Source organism: Odontesthes bonariensis, chromosome 7 (assembly GCF_027942865.1).
Source record: "Odontesthes bonariensis isolate fOdoBon6 chromosome 7, fOdoBon6.hap1, whole genome shotgun sequence".
Taxonomy (NCBI): domain Eukaryota; kingdom Metazoa; phylum Chordata; class Actinopteri; order Atheriniformes; family Atherinopsidae; genus Odontesthes; species Odontesthes bonariensis.
The window spans coordinates 20,500,141-20,514,491 of record NC_134512.1 but is presented as its reverse complement, the minus strand read 5'-3'; the positions used below and the strand labels follow the sequence as shown (position 1 = coordinate 20,514,491).

General features: G+C 41.3%; 3 protein-coding genes across 5 annotated transcripts; 2 read left to right on the top strand and 1 right to left on the bottom strand.

Annotated features, from left to right (window-relative positions):
• Positions 1-285: 285 nt before the first annotated feature.
• tmem258 (transmembrane protein 258) lies at positions 286-2,696 on the top strand. The gene is made up of 4 exons (XM_075469980.1): positions 286-385; positions 685-794; positions 2,331-2,459; positions 2,547-2,696. The coding sequence occupies exons 1-3, from the start codon at positions 383-385 to the stop codon at positions 2,455-2,457; spliced, it is 240 nt and encodes a 79-aa protein (XP_075326095.1). The 5' UTR covers positions 286-382; the 3' UTR covers positions 2,458-2,459; positions 2,547-2,696.
• On the bottom strand, positions 2,533-6,476 carry tmem138 (transmembrane protein 138). Its single transcript, XM_075469979.1, has 5 exons — positions 6,352-6,476; positions 5,357-5,867; positions 4,049-4,220; positions 3,844-3,919; positions 2,533-3,752 (listed from the first exon to the last, which is right to left on the bottom strand). Exons 2-5 carry the CDS (start codon positions 5,482-5,484, stop codon positions 3,640-3,642), a joined length of 489 nt encoding a protein of 162 aa, XP_075326094.1. The 5' UTR covers positions 5,485-5,867; positions 6,352-6,476; the 3' UTR covers positions 2,533-3,639.
• Positions 6,477-6,618: 142 nt separating this feature from the next.
• Positions 6,619-14,320, top strand: cracr2b (calcium release activated channel regulator 2B). 3 transcript variants are annotated; one of them, XM_075469967.1, is made up of 13 exons: positions 6,619-6,695; positions 8,297-8,553; positions 8,643-8,754; positions 8,845-8,992; positions 10,746-10,892; positions 11,014-11,104; positions 11,177-11,272; positions 11,350-11,537; positions 11,708-11,779; positions 12,484-12,538; positions 13,399-13,478; positions 13,585-13,705; positions 13,906-14,320. In XM_075469967.1, the coding sequence occupies exons 2-13, from the start codon at positions 8,299-8,301 to the stop codon at positions 14,227-14,229; spliced, it is 1,689 nt and encodes a 562-aa protein (XP_075326082.1). In that variant the 5' UTR covers positions 6,619-6,695; positions 8,297-8,298; the 3' UTR covers positions 14,230-14,320. The 3 variants fall into 3 exon arrangements, with proteins under 3 accessions (XP_075326082.1, XP_075326083.1, XP_075326084.1); XM_075469968.1 differs by having other exon boundaries at positions 13,585-13,950; XM_075469969.1 differs by lacking the exons at positions 13,399-13,478; positions 13,585-13,705; positions 13,906-14,320 and having other exon boundaries at positions 12,484-12,972.
• The last annotated feature ends 31 nt before the right edge of the window (positions 14,321-14,351 follow it).

The following is a 14,351-nucleotide window of genomic DNA, read 5'->3' as shown; positions in this document are numbered from 1 at the left end:
CAGTCCGCTAGATGGCAGTAGAAGATCTAACAAATCTGAAAGCCTACGTCGAAACCCTAAATCTAGCCTTTCAGGTAGCCGATGGCTCACCACTGAGCCAATCAATAATCCATAAAAAGTGTATGATTAGGAAAAGCCAATATAAAAAACTAATACATTTTAATGGTACTATGCTATATAGCATGTAAATTATAAAAATATCCAACGAAACAAAATTTGTGCGCATGCTCATAGGTATAAAATGCCTCTTAGGCTAAATTTAGGGAAAAGTTTCCGCCTTCTTCAACGTCAGCACTACGTTGTGAAAAACCAGGAAGGAATAGTCAGTACGTGGCCTTTTCATTCGAGACGGTAGCTGCAGGAACTTCGCTTCATTGCAAAAATGGTGACGAATTACTCATATTTATTTTTATTGTTTATGTAAATACAGTTTTAGTATACATTGTTAGGTTTATCTGTACACGTTGTTTCTCATCTCACCCGTAAAACACTACGTTTTATAAAGTGTAGTAGCAGGCAGGTTGACATTAGCTTCTCGTGTCAGACTGACTTCTTTAGCCATTGTGTTAACTACGTCAGAAAATGTACCAGTTTATTTGCAAAACTCATCAAAAGCTGCAGAAGGTTACCGTGATGAAATTCTAACCACTTTGTTTCTGGGCTGTTTGTTCGCTGTGGCTGCAGGAACTCGAGGCCATGACTAGGTACACCAGCCCGGTGAACCCGGCTGTGTTCCCCCACCTCACTGTGGTCCTGCTGGCCATCGGCACGTTCTTCACCGCCTGGTTCTTCGTGTATCCTTTCACTGCTGCTTCTTCCACATTACGCCCTGTTGTCCGTGGTTAACAGGGAAGTCGTGGTTCAAACCAGCGGGTTATTGCAGAGTGAACACGCAGCGAGGTTGCAAAGGATCGTGCCATTCATTACCCGCCCATCTGCTATAAGTGTACTTACTATGACACAAGTACTGGCTAAATGTATCGGAGCACAACCAGCAGAACATACACGTACACAATCTGAATCTTATTTAAGTAGATCAGGGTGTCATTTCTGTTCATATCGACAACATAACTGAATATAAGCTTTACGATGGCACAGAAAAAAACAGCTGTCAGATGATTGCACGGATTTCAAACAAGTTATCAAACTTTACTGGAGGAGAAAACGCGAGTAAATTAAATTACTACCCAAAGTTTCTGTTGTGTTGTAAACATCAGAACATGAGAGCTGGCTTATGATGTTCCTGCTTAAGGTTTGACTTGTAAAACTTCTTAGACATGATTAGATAAGCAATACATAACTTGACTGTGTTGGGTCACATAGGGTCACCGTACGGGGATAGCGAATGTCAGTCAAACTGTTATCGCAACTTGATTTTCTGTTTTCACCGGCATGTCTTCTTAAGTCCAAGCACAGGGATGCATCGTTATGTTGGCTGTTTTTGCAGCGCTGCAGGATCCTTTTTATGTGCCTCAGGAATGGACTTTAACAGCACTTGTTGGGTGATTTTACTTTATAAAGTGAAGGGAACCGAATTAGGGACAGAACAAAATGTGCTCTGTATGAACTAACGCTAATAGCTTTAATTTAAACGGTGTCCTGGTAAAGTATTAAAATGTGTGTGATTTCATATATTTTGGTTAAAAGCAAAGACGGATTTGATCTATTTATATCTGACTTTGAATGTAACAGGGGTTTCTTTTTTCCTTTCTCAGTTTTCACTTCTTGGTGAAAAACTGATTGAGGGACATTTTGCTTGACTCTTGCAGCTTTGATATTTATTTGCAGGAACTGTCAGAATTGTTTGCCAATACACCATTCATCTGTGTCTCTGGGTCATGTTTGAAAAGAGTAAGAGCTCTAGGTCAACGTGAGGAAGACTCTTGAGTGGAGTTTGAAACATTTTTAGGAACCAAATAGTAGTCCACTCACTTTCCCTTTTGGCAGGAACACAGACCTGCAATGATAAAAGTTAACAACTTTGCTTTTCTGCACATTAAAGGGGCTGTTAGAGATGCAACTTTTGGCAGAAGTGATGAAGAAATTCTTCTTTAATACCGAAATTCTTTGTCTCATTAGAACTACGGAGAATCGTTCTTGTAGAGCCCTCCATCCACTGACTGCACCCTCTTATCTCTCATCTGCAGTTTCACCACTGCACCAACATGCTGCCCTTAATCACATTAAATGAAAAAATAATGAACGCAAGCCGGTCAAGTCAGTACTTTTCCACCAACACAGTCAACAGTTTGATACTTGTACGTGTGAAGGACGCATGAGATCGGTTGTCTGTTGCAGCTTTGTCTGAGTTTACCTCAACTTTTCATCAGTTATGAGGTGACGTCGACAAAATACACAAGAGACATCTACAAAGAGCTGCTCATCTCCCTCGTGGCCTCACTTTTCATGGGCTTTGGTGTGCTGTTCTTACTACTGTGGGTTGGCATCTATGTCTGAAGGTAACTAACATTGTGCCTCATAAGGGTCATGTTTAAAGCCTTGTGATGGTTAACTGTTAACTTTTTCTGCCCCCTCTGCTGTTTCAGGTAACCGGAACAAAAGAATATGACACATTCCAACAAAGGACATCACTAATAACACATTCAAGATTTTGGATTTAATTGGATGGCACTGACCGCGTTGTGGGATCATATGGACTCTGAATTTCGTTTCACTAGTAAAGGGGATTTGTACAACTTCTGGTGTGTTGTGGTTTGTTTGATTGCTGAGATAATCTTCAGATTTCATAATATGACAGATGAACAGTTTTGTAAAACGTTGACACCAGTCTTTAAGTGCGCTTGCACTTAACCTGTTTAAGAATAGCTAGTCACTTTGTCACACTGAGGGCTATTTGTGGTGTGTTTTACTAGTGGTGCCTAAAACCTCAATCCCTGATTAATCTTTGTGTTAAAAATAGAGCAGCCTGTTTCACCTTGTCACCAGGATAATACAGACTAGCCTAGTGATGAAGGATTACGGTGGAGTGACAGAGAAGGATTATTTAATAAAAACGGTGTGAACACCATTCAAAGATACCCAAATGAGTTCACCTGAACAATGGCTTCTTTAAATTTCTTTCAACATGTAAAACAGCACATATTAACCTTACATAAGGCAAAAAAACAAACAAAAAAAATGGTCTCTGAGAGAGGAATAACAGAAATGTCAAACAGGACTAAAACTACACATTTCTCAAACGAGTTCATGGGTACAGAGTAAAAAAAACAAAAGCTTGCAATGGCAGGTAAAACGTTGTGCAACGGCGCTTACCTAAAAATCCTGTCTTATAAAAAATTTGCACTCAGTCTGCAGTCCAAAATGTTTCATAAGGCCACAGATTAACCAGCTCAATCCTGATTAATGCAATACTACATGTGCCATCCTTGGCTTACCTCTCAGTGTAAACCATTTAACTGGCCGGCTGCGAGGAGCCAGTAAACACAAACAGTGTTTGAGACTTAGCGTCATGTGCTGCCCGTTAGTGAGTTCCATTACTGTCCAGCGTCAGTCTGTCTTTGTTTTGAGCTTAGTGGTGCAATGCCTTCCAAAATTCAGAGTAGCTTGTGGTGCAGCCCAGTCTTGTAACGTCAGATAGGCCTTTCTAAACGGGTTCTTCCTCTCAAAATGGTCCCCTCTTCACTGACGAGCTCTGGCAAAGGCATCACGCAGCCACAGGGAGTCCTCGTAAAGCCTCGGGTCCCCCATGTACTCCGCCGTGCGCTTGTATAAGTAGTAGTACAACACGGCCGCTGTTAACAGACAGAAGTAGTCGGTGACAAAAATGTAACTGTATACACAAATTACCTTCAGTATATCCCCCTGTTCTCTTAAATATATTACCTGTTCTCTGGAAGACAAAAAGAGCCTGAAGACCATCTGTCCAAACAAAACGGTTCGAGTTGAGCCATCTCAGGTTCTAAGACAAAGAAAAAAAAGAACACTTAAATATAAAAATGTGCCTCAACAACACGCAGCTCTAAAAATCCATTCAACTGAGGTTGAGAGTCATACGAGCGTTGGTTTGCACGCGTGTGGCGGAGCGTACCAGCACCCAGCAGTGGAAACAGATGCTGAGGGTCAGGTAGAGAGCGGAGAATAGGAGCAGAGCCCTGAATCTCTCCAGCAGCAGAGACACCAGGCCAACCTGGAACACGTAGGTGTTGAACATCATCAGGAGGATGATGATCACGTTGAACAAGATGGCAATGTCCTGCATGCTGCAAACACACAGTTTTCAACAGTTTAATTGCAGTACTGGTTTTCTGCTGCACTGGAATGGTGATGGTGAATGATGGGGAGAGAACAACGTGATGTGTGTCAGACGGTAACGACAGAGATGATTACGTCTAGAAAAAAAAATAATGACATGGGTAACTGGGTTTGATGTTTGTTCTGAGGCGTCACTCTCAACTCTTATCTTCCTCATGTAAAAAAGGGTGAATTTGGCTTGTTTATAATTCCAGAAAATTATTATGTTTTTAACCTGACATTTATAAGACTACTCAGGTGGAACTTTTCTTTTCTGTACATTCTTTTATGGGGGAGCAACGTGCGCTATAAAAGACACTGTCCCGCCTAAACTTTCACTCTTTTTTGTGATGTTCGATGAGGAAAGGAAAGGAAAGGAGAGGTTGGGGGGGGGACCTTCGAAAGAGCAGCAGTGTGGTCTCCATCCTTTCAAGCCTTAAACACAACGCAGAGATTTGGTACCGGTTACACTCATAAGGATGTGAGTTATTCTAAAGAAGGGTAAGGGTTTTTTTTAACTGTTGCCTAAAGAACAGACTATTAAATTAAAAAGTTTACAAGAATTATCTTGGTAGCTTTCATAGACACACAGTGTATAAAGGGAAGAAGATTAAACAGTGCTCCTATTCCAGTTCTTTTACCCCTCAATCTCAAGAAATGATGTGACCGATCCAGTAACTTTGGAAAAGTGAGTGCATTTCTCTTAGTAAGGTAAACGCTTAGGGCTTACATGTTTTCTCTCGTGCATGTGAACGATGCCACGCTCTACTGCTTCCTCAAATGTTAGCCTTTCTGATTTTTAATTTTTATTTTTTTTGGTGTTTTCTGGTTTAATCAAACACTATAATTGCATTATAAACGCATGGGGGAGTCTCTGAATCTACTTTGCTCTGAATTCAAAGTTGTTTTAGGAAATATTGAAGAGAAAAGTTCGATTTTTAAAAAGCTATTTGATTAAAAAAAAATAAAAAATCAATTATTTGTTACAAATTTCTTTTTAAGAACTGCAGCTATTAAGCCCTTTTATTAAATATATCAGCCAGGCAAATACAAGAATGAATCAATTAGCTGTATATCTAATCAGCACGTTGTTCTCGTGACTCACATGAAAAGCACAAGTTGGATGACAGGTGCTCCCCTCAAAAGATCACTGAAGGAGTTGACGAAGAGGTCATAAGCCAACAGTGTCAGCTGGATCAGCAGCACCAGCGAATAGTTCCCGGTCTGGAGCATCTTCAGGGACTGATCCTGCAAACCACCAAGCTTCTCTGTGCCCCTTTCTTTTGGCTGGTTTTCTTTATAGATCCAGATACTTGGTGGTAGCACAGATCTGTCTGATCTCTCCCATACTCAAGAACAAAAACACTGTCCAGTCACAGTTATCACTGGGGACTTTTTCCCATAAATGCTGTCACGGCTTGATATATCCATCAGTCCAGTTTGTTGCCATCTGCCAATAAACATGATGTTAGTGATCCAAGACGTTAAAATATGAATGCAAAAATGTCCAGGATGTCAGATGGACGAATCGCGTTTGAGCGTGTCAAATGCTTCATGCAGGCATCTTTGATGAGGAAACTCTCTTTGGCTGCATCAGCTGCAAGAAAGTACAGGAGCTGTGGAAAGAAATGGGTCGTTGTCAGGCAACACAAAACGTTAAACTCCAGTGCGTGACCATATAACATCTTAGTTCCGTGGTCATCTCCAATGCTAAGACCAGTTCATGTAATTTATCCTCTGCCTCAGACAGCTAAATTAGAAGTAAACCCATCCATGTAAGGTGAACGTGTCCATGCTGTTACACAGGCAGCTATGTAAAGGTCGAGGCTCGGATTATAGATTTGACCTATCTCAACTTAAGGCGGGCATCACAATCTCTTGTTTTATCGTTGTCGTGGTGCACTCCCTCTTCTTTTCTTAGCTACGTTTAGTTTGAACAGTGGATAATCTTGGAGACGAATAATAGCGTTACTCCTGGCTCACAACAACAAATCACAGTTGGCGCTCAACTCCATTTAGGCATGTTTTACTACGTTTAACCGCACCATTGTTCAACCCCGCTCACTGCTAACACAAATAGCCGAACCAATATCTACTCACCAGAAAAAGACGTTTGGGGGAATCATGTCATCCTGAGCCACGCGAAAACGCCCAATACAACATGATTGCAATTTTATCTCTAACAATGCTGGCCGCTTCAAGCGTCGGACGTTTTCCAGCAGCAACGTATGTATTTCCGTAGTTCCATGGTAACGCCACTCCGTACCGTAATAACGGGGCGACAGAAGAAAAAAACGTTACGGTAAGTACCAAAAGCACTCGGTCGCCCCCCAGCGGCCGAGGGTTTAAATGAATAATGCGAGGTGAGTGATCAAAGGTGCAGCAATACGCCGCAGGTGGGGAGTCAAACTTTCTCTAACTTCACCTAGCCCACAGGCTACAAGGTAAGATGCGTCATTTGGAAAAATATATATTTAGTCTCTCTTTGCTTTTTATGGCAAACAATGACAAGTGCTTGCAGTGTGGGGTTGTATTCTCCTTTAATATTAAATGCCCATTGCTCCATGTTGGTGGTTTTGGTTTCCTCAGCTTACGTTGCAAAAAAAAAAAAAAAAAAGAAAAAGTTAACATTTGGCGTATTAAATCCTTTTAATTAACTACATGTGGCTAGACTGCTTTTTGACACGAATAACTGTTACCGTCGCAAACTCTAATCTTCTCTTCACAACCAGTTTCGTGTTAAACTTTCTGTTTTTATCAGACCAGTCGCGGTATTGTTGAGCACCATTTGCTCTCCGTTAACCCGCGTAGTTGTGCTGAATAGTTCGACCCTTTAAAGTGTGACAGACGTTATTTGTTGCCTATCTACATGTCGCTGACTTTATCGCTTTTCTTCAGTGTGAGGGCAAATTGCATTGTATTTGTACCACACACCGACCAGGCTAAATTTTGGGTCCAGAGAGTATTGAAGTTGATTTGACCTTTGGCGTGGCTGCTGTTCTCACGAGCTATCTGGTTGATACACAAAATCCTTAACGCACATTGTTTACCCTCGTCTCTTATCTGGAGTTCAACTATTCCTGAGTTTAGATGGCTTCCCAGATAATCAGGAAGATAATTTACTACTATTATCAGTACATGTTTTTAGATTTATACCATCAAATATAGCAGGACTGGAGAGATAAAGTGGGAAGGCAAAGCAATATTTTATTCATCACTGAACCTGACAACAGTTCAGTGTGCACCTTACATTGGCATGAGAAGGCCCCCAAAAACATAGATCTACTTTGTCAGATTAATGTTACTTCAAATAAGGCGTTAGATGATGCTTTGTGCACAAAGTTAGTCTAACTTGAAGGCTTGCATGTGACGCATTTGTCATAAATCACTGTTGTATAAATGTCTGTTGTGAGTCTGACTCTGAGGCATATTTCCCCTTCAGCTCTTAAGTGTAAACCTTGTTTGCAGTTGTGGCCACTCTGACAATGCAAACAACTGCAAATGTTTCATTTGCATTTCTTCTCCCATGGCTATGTGCCCTCCCCTTCCAGGACACATACTTCTTATAATGACACCATCCTGTTCACCATCCTCCACACATCCTGGTTCGTGCTCATGGGCTGATTATTCTTCATCAAAAATAAACATCGAGGGCAAGGTTGTGCCGCTTCTGTCACACCTTGGATTGATATTTTGGATGTAATTTCCAGTAGTATTGGATCCCTAAAACTGCTGTGCGCAGGGAACTGACGGCAGATTACAGCAGCTGTAGATAATGTGCACAGTCACAGCAGTTAGTGTGTTCTGCACCTCCTGCGTGTTTGACTAGGGAGGCACCCTTCAGCCGGATTCTCTCAATTTGGCACAGCGTTTCAGATAGTAGACCCAAAATGTCCCTGTAAGGTATTCCTACAGTACGGTCAAAAAGTTATAAAGGTCATGTCGTTAATACTAGACTGTCAAACTGGGAGGTCAGTATGTGCATCCATCCAGTTCCTAATGATCATACCAAACTGCTCACCGATGCTACTCTGTATCTGCACAGGAATGTCTAAGTGGCTGAATGATGGTGAAGTGCTGGAGGGTCAAGGCAGTGGTGAGGCAGTACCGGTGAGCCCGAGACTGCGGAGCCTGCCGGCTGTGAGCCCCGGGCTGGGCCGGGGACATAGTCCCTTGGTTTCACGCCGCTCCAGAGAGGCATCGCCATTAAGTCCGAAGGCGGAGACCATGAGCAAAGCCAGGGAGCTGTTTGTTCTGTGTGACAAAGAGGGGAAAGGGTTCATCACCATACGGGACATGCAGGTACACAGTTAGTGTGGTAGGACGGCAACATTCACACTGATTTCAGATTGCAGAACTTGTTTTTTGTTACTCACTTTTTCTCTGGTCAGAGGCTCCAAGAGGAGCTGCCACTCTCTCCCGAGCAGCTTGAGACGGTGTTTGAAAGTCTGGACCGAGAGAGCAATGGATTCCTCACTCCTGTTGAGTTCAACGCAGGGCTTGGTAAGTGTGCTGTAGTGACAAATCAGACAAACCTCCATTTGATTACAATATGTCGTTTTGTTCCTCCTTTTTCTTGTGTCTTATTTGCAGGTGAGCTGATGGGCCCGCAAGAAACGACTGAGCTGAGTTCAGAGGAAGCAGAGGAGGATGAAGGCGATGTGGATTGGTCCCAGGACCCCACTGCAGTCAGATTTGTTAGCATACTGATGGAGCTTGGCGCTGACAAGCTTTTCAAAGAGTAAGATCATGCTCACAATTTTCCTGCCAATAAGTTGGATTTAGACTGTTGACTTCCTACTGCAATACAGACATTCATGTGACATGTATTAATCTGAAATATGAACACAAAGCACTTTTACATGACGCAAGAAAGTAAAAAAACCAAATAATTATGTTAGTCCAACAAAACACAGATTTTTACAATGCATGTTAACACGTTAATATGACCAAAATCACTTGAAATTGAGCTTCTCAAATCCGGGCTAACCCGCCTCGATAGATAGAAGTTGGGGATGGAATCACTGCTGGTTCCACCCAAACTCAAATGGGCCGAGGGACTCCACGCAAGCTTCAAAGTTCCATCTTTTTGTGAATACAGTAGAGATTATTTGTATATTTGTAGAGCTGAATTCCCAGTGAAGGTGCTCTCATTCCCATGTTTCTCGTTGTTATTTTTCATGCGACTGAAAATCCGTCCATTAGGACTTGGCGTCAACGCGCAGTCACTCAGAGCATTTTCAGACTGTCGCTCTGCTCTAATAAAGTCCGGACTTTATAACCACAGTTTCATCTGACAAAATCACCGCTCAAGTAACTTAAAAGACAACGTCCGTGCAGTGAATTCAGCTACGCTTACATGTACTCCAACAGAGAAAACTGGAAGCGGCAGAATGTTTTATTACACAGCCCACAGCATCGGACATACTCCAGTCATTCTGCTCTCGTGCATGTATACAGCTACAAGGATGGTGGTCCAGTTAAGTGGCCGAGTTGAGCTGTGAACGAACCGTGCTGGCTGTGCTGTAGTTATAAAATGTGGGACGTATTGAGACGAGAGCTAATGAAAAAAGAAGATTGATTAATTTATATTGCTGGATGTGTTATCTACAAAGTAGACAGAAAAGCCAAAACTGGTTAACAAAATCCAAGCAGATCCATTTGAAATATTGAAGTTGAAGTTGAGGACAGCTTTGTGCTTTCTAAAGTGTTTTTTTTAATGCCAGTTCTACAGCTTCACATATCTTGCAGTCGACTGCATATACTCTGACATCTTTACTGCACTGCATTATAATGAGATGTGTTTCTAGTGTTTTTACACGGCACATTTACTAACTTTTGACACCCATTTCAATATAGAGAAGTCCAGTAATACTCCACCACTACATATGACTTTAGGAATAAAGACGTACTGATGGATGACAAAGAAAATTTTGACTCCGTAACCCTCGAAAATAAGAAGATCTGGGTTCACCGTTACGCCGTTGGTGGTCATTTTGACATAATTTGGGTCCACAGGTCCCCCTGTTAGACGGGTCCCTGCAAATTGGTACAAATTTCTTTTAAGTGATCGTCTTTCTATCCTGAAGGGAGTGTCCTCTTCCTGGACCACAACAGCCCGATACATAAAACACGAGGAGTCACCTAATGCTGATGAGTATGAAAATGATGGGAATCGTGACCTCAGCAGGTGATTCCTGACTGACTTGTCAGACGGTGTTCTCTTAAAACCATCTTGAAAAGACAAAAAAGAGAATAACATTTGGGAAAATGATGTTCCACCTTAACAAAGGGGTTTCACAGACCTTTAGAATCAATGCACAGACACACTGAAGCTCTTCCAGTTACACTTTATAGCCCAATACCTCACTAAGATGGCTAATATATTCACATAGTGTACATAATGTATCAAGTTTGTAGGTACCTGTTATGTCATGGGAGATGTTCGGTTAAGGTTGGATTTGTCCCGTTAACTGTTGCGTATTGTGTGGCAGTCAGCAGGAGCTCAGCTATCTATGGTGTGAGCTTCAGACAGACAAGCCAGAGCTGCTGAGTTCCTTGGAGGGCGTCTTGGTGCACGCAGTGTCCCATCTACAGGACACCATGAGAGAAAGAGACAGCCTGGAACAAGCTCTACGCAGGTAGCTGCTCCATCGCGCTACTCCGACTCTCCTCGGTTTTACTCGGTGTTTAGATTGTGTTCATTTAAAAAAAAAAAAAAAAAAATGTATTCCTCTTTGATTTTTGTTTTGTTTATATTAGACGAGAGAGTGAACATGACCAAATGGTTCGTTCCATATATGAAGAAATGGAAAACCAAATCAGAGAGGAGAGGGAGAAACGGCTGACTCGGGTACAGATATGTCTGCAGGTTGTTTTCAGTAAGTGATTATTGTATTGACATTTATTTTGTTGTGAAACCAAGGAAAGTTTAAAGGAGAAGCAGCGATGCCAACAACTTCAGGAGGAGCTGCTGATGCGGGAGCGAGAGTTGGAGAATACACTGATCAAACAGAAAGAGGCAGGTGTTCCCATAGTACTGAAGTCATTGCTTAAAAAAAAGCTCAATGTTGACGGTGCCTTTTTTTGTCTTTTTAGCTTGAGACCAGAATCCGACAGCTGAGCTGTGAGCGCGGACACATCACCGAGCAGAACCGGCAGCTGCGGAACCTCAACCTGCAGTTACAGGAGCAGATGGAGAGCAGCAGAGAGCAGCTGCGGGCTGCTCTGAGTCAACTGAACATGCTGCAGACCAGCGCTGCCCAGGAACAACTGGCCAAACAGAGGTGAGCAGCCAAAAGCCAACTGTCTTCTATTTATTTTTTTTTCTTCCATGTAACCTTTGTCATTAGGTAACACTTATCAGACTTCAGATGCACAACAACAGTTGATAAGAAGATTTCATCATAAACACTGTATTGATTGTCTTGAGCCTTTCTTCTTGGCTTTACTATAGAAATGCAATGAGAGTGTCAAGAAACATCAAGAAAGAGAAGGACAGTCTTGTCAGACAACTGGAGATACTAAGGTATGCTGAAGAAGGTGCTGTTTGTTATTCCAGTCAAATTTAGTTGTTTAGAAGATTGATTTTTCATGTTGTGTGTTGCTTTATTTCAGTGGAAAATGTCAGAATGGTTACAAATGATTCTGTTTTTCGTGTTATCTACAGATACGACATGAATGTGCATAATTATTACATAATTGTTGTGAGAGTTGGCACCATCAACTCTTTACCTTGACATGCTTGACTTCTAGTATTTGGTTGCCTGCAATTCAGGGAACACCTGTTGACACTGTCGGGATCAGTTGCCAAGCAAAACACCTCGGTATGTAGCACGCCGAGGGCACAGCTAGGTTTTAAGCTAAATGAAAAGGAGAGCCTAATACCTTGGAGGAAATTATTTATTAATTGGTAATGGTTCTTTCTCTGAAGGCATGTGTACTTTCTTAAGTTTACACTATAATAATGACATGAGAAAAGGAACTGCGTTGCTTCTCACAGTTAATAAAAGCAGCTCTTCACTAACCTGTGGGACACCTCACCTCTATGGTGGGTTCGTGTGTATTTTCACAAAAGTGTGAGAGATTTTTAATTCCTATTTTAGACTAATTTCCTTCCATATTTACCACTAGTACTCATCCGTCCACACAAAGATCAGCCGGTGCGAGAATGTCTCTAAACAGATTTATTTTATTTTTTTAAAATTATTATTATTTTTTGTCTTGCATCAGGGATATGAACAGAATGATGCGAGATGAACGAGATGCCCAACATTCACAGAAGAGGGTTAGTCACAGAAAATCTGTTGCTCCTCCTTTAACTCACTACCTCAATGAGGACCTTTGTACCCCATGGACACGGCAGGTCTACCAAACCTAAGCTAAGTCTTGGAGAGCGTCATGCTTTCCTTCATCCTCTGGATAATCATTATTTATTCGGGCAGCTGCTATTGTCAGGTTATCAATGAATTATTTTCAAAGTTGCAATGTGGACGTGTTTGCTGAAGTGAAGGATTGTGCAGAATAGACGTTTACTGTGTCAACTTTAAAGTTAAGAGTGTAATTTATATGTTTGTTAGATAAAATGTACAAAGCAGCATTCATGCAGGTGAAATAAAACTGAGTCAATATTTACCTGGCTAATGACACCCTACTACCAACCATCATTCTGCTGTTTCCCATTCCCATTTCATGAGATAATAAAAATTGTTTTTGGCTAAATGTTCATTGTAGATAGCCTTTTTCTTTTATTCCATTACTCCTGAGCAAATCTGACAAAAAGGTTCAGTATTCATTGAAGAAACTGTCTTGACCACTGCATAACAAACACCTGTTGGATATTACTTGTATTTTTTTCATCATATAATTCAGGAACAAGAAAATGTATTGACGAAAAATGATTATGATGTTAAAGTGCTTTGCGACAGAATAAATATCCCATTCTGACTTCAACCCAGCTTTAATGCACGCAGCAGATAATCTACCTGTGTGAAGCAGCAGGCGTCCCTCCACAGAACACGCTGTTCATTGATGTCGTTGCTCGGATTATGCACCGTACCAATTATATCACCCGAAAGATTCACTTGCATTTTAAAATTTGAATGCCACTCATATCTTTTGCCTCAATGTCCACATAAACCTTTTTAGAATCCAAACATCTCAAAGCCTTTGCTGAAGAAAGGGTCAGTCATAGGTAACTACTTTCAGCACGACGAGCCAGAGAAAAGGTTCGTATGATCTCATCCCTGCATTTGTCATTTTCCTTACAGCAATGAAGCAGGTGGCCAAAGAAGCCATTCACATTTTCTCTTTTTTATGTATTGATTTTTAAAGAGAGCTGAGCTCTACTGATGAGTTGGAGCTGGACAAAAAGAAAGATGTGACAAATTCATCCCAGACACACCAACCGTGTTGTAGAGTCAGGGGAGAAAATGTTGAACACACACAAACTCAGGTAGGGCAAATATTAAATCTGCAAATTAACACAAATGTATCACCCAAACTATCTACTGTATGACATGCATACAGCAGCAAACAAGAGCAGTAATTATGGCAGCTTACACATTTGTATTTGGAAAAAGCCATAAAAATAGTATTGAAATTTTAGACTTTTATGGAATAGTCATGTCTGGTCCATTTCACTTGAATTTTTAGAGCAAACTTGTCAGTCCACAGCGAGTGTTTAAGGTGGTATTTCTGGGTAACTCAGGAGTAGGTAAGAGCTCCTTCATCCAGCACTACTGCACAGGACACTTCTACAATAAAATGAGTTCTACTGTTGGTAAGCATTTCTATAATTATCATATGTTCATCAGTGAGAACACTTGTAACTGGAACCATATATTTGCACATACAATACCCTCTAAAAGCTCTAATACACCCGGCTTTACAGCACAGCTTTGTTGTAACTTAAGTTTGTGTACATGCTTTGTCATATTTCTAAAATTAAAAAAAAAAGGTTCAATTATACAGATATAACTCTTCAAAGCAGTGTCCTACATTTCTGGCCCTCAAATGTATCTTGAAGTCTAATATCTACAATAAGCTTCTAAAGGGTCATTCCACAGACCGTGCCACTCTCATGTCCTGGCTTACTGCAA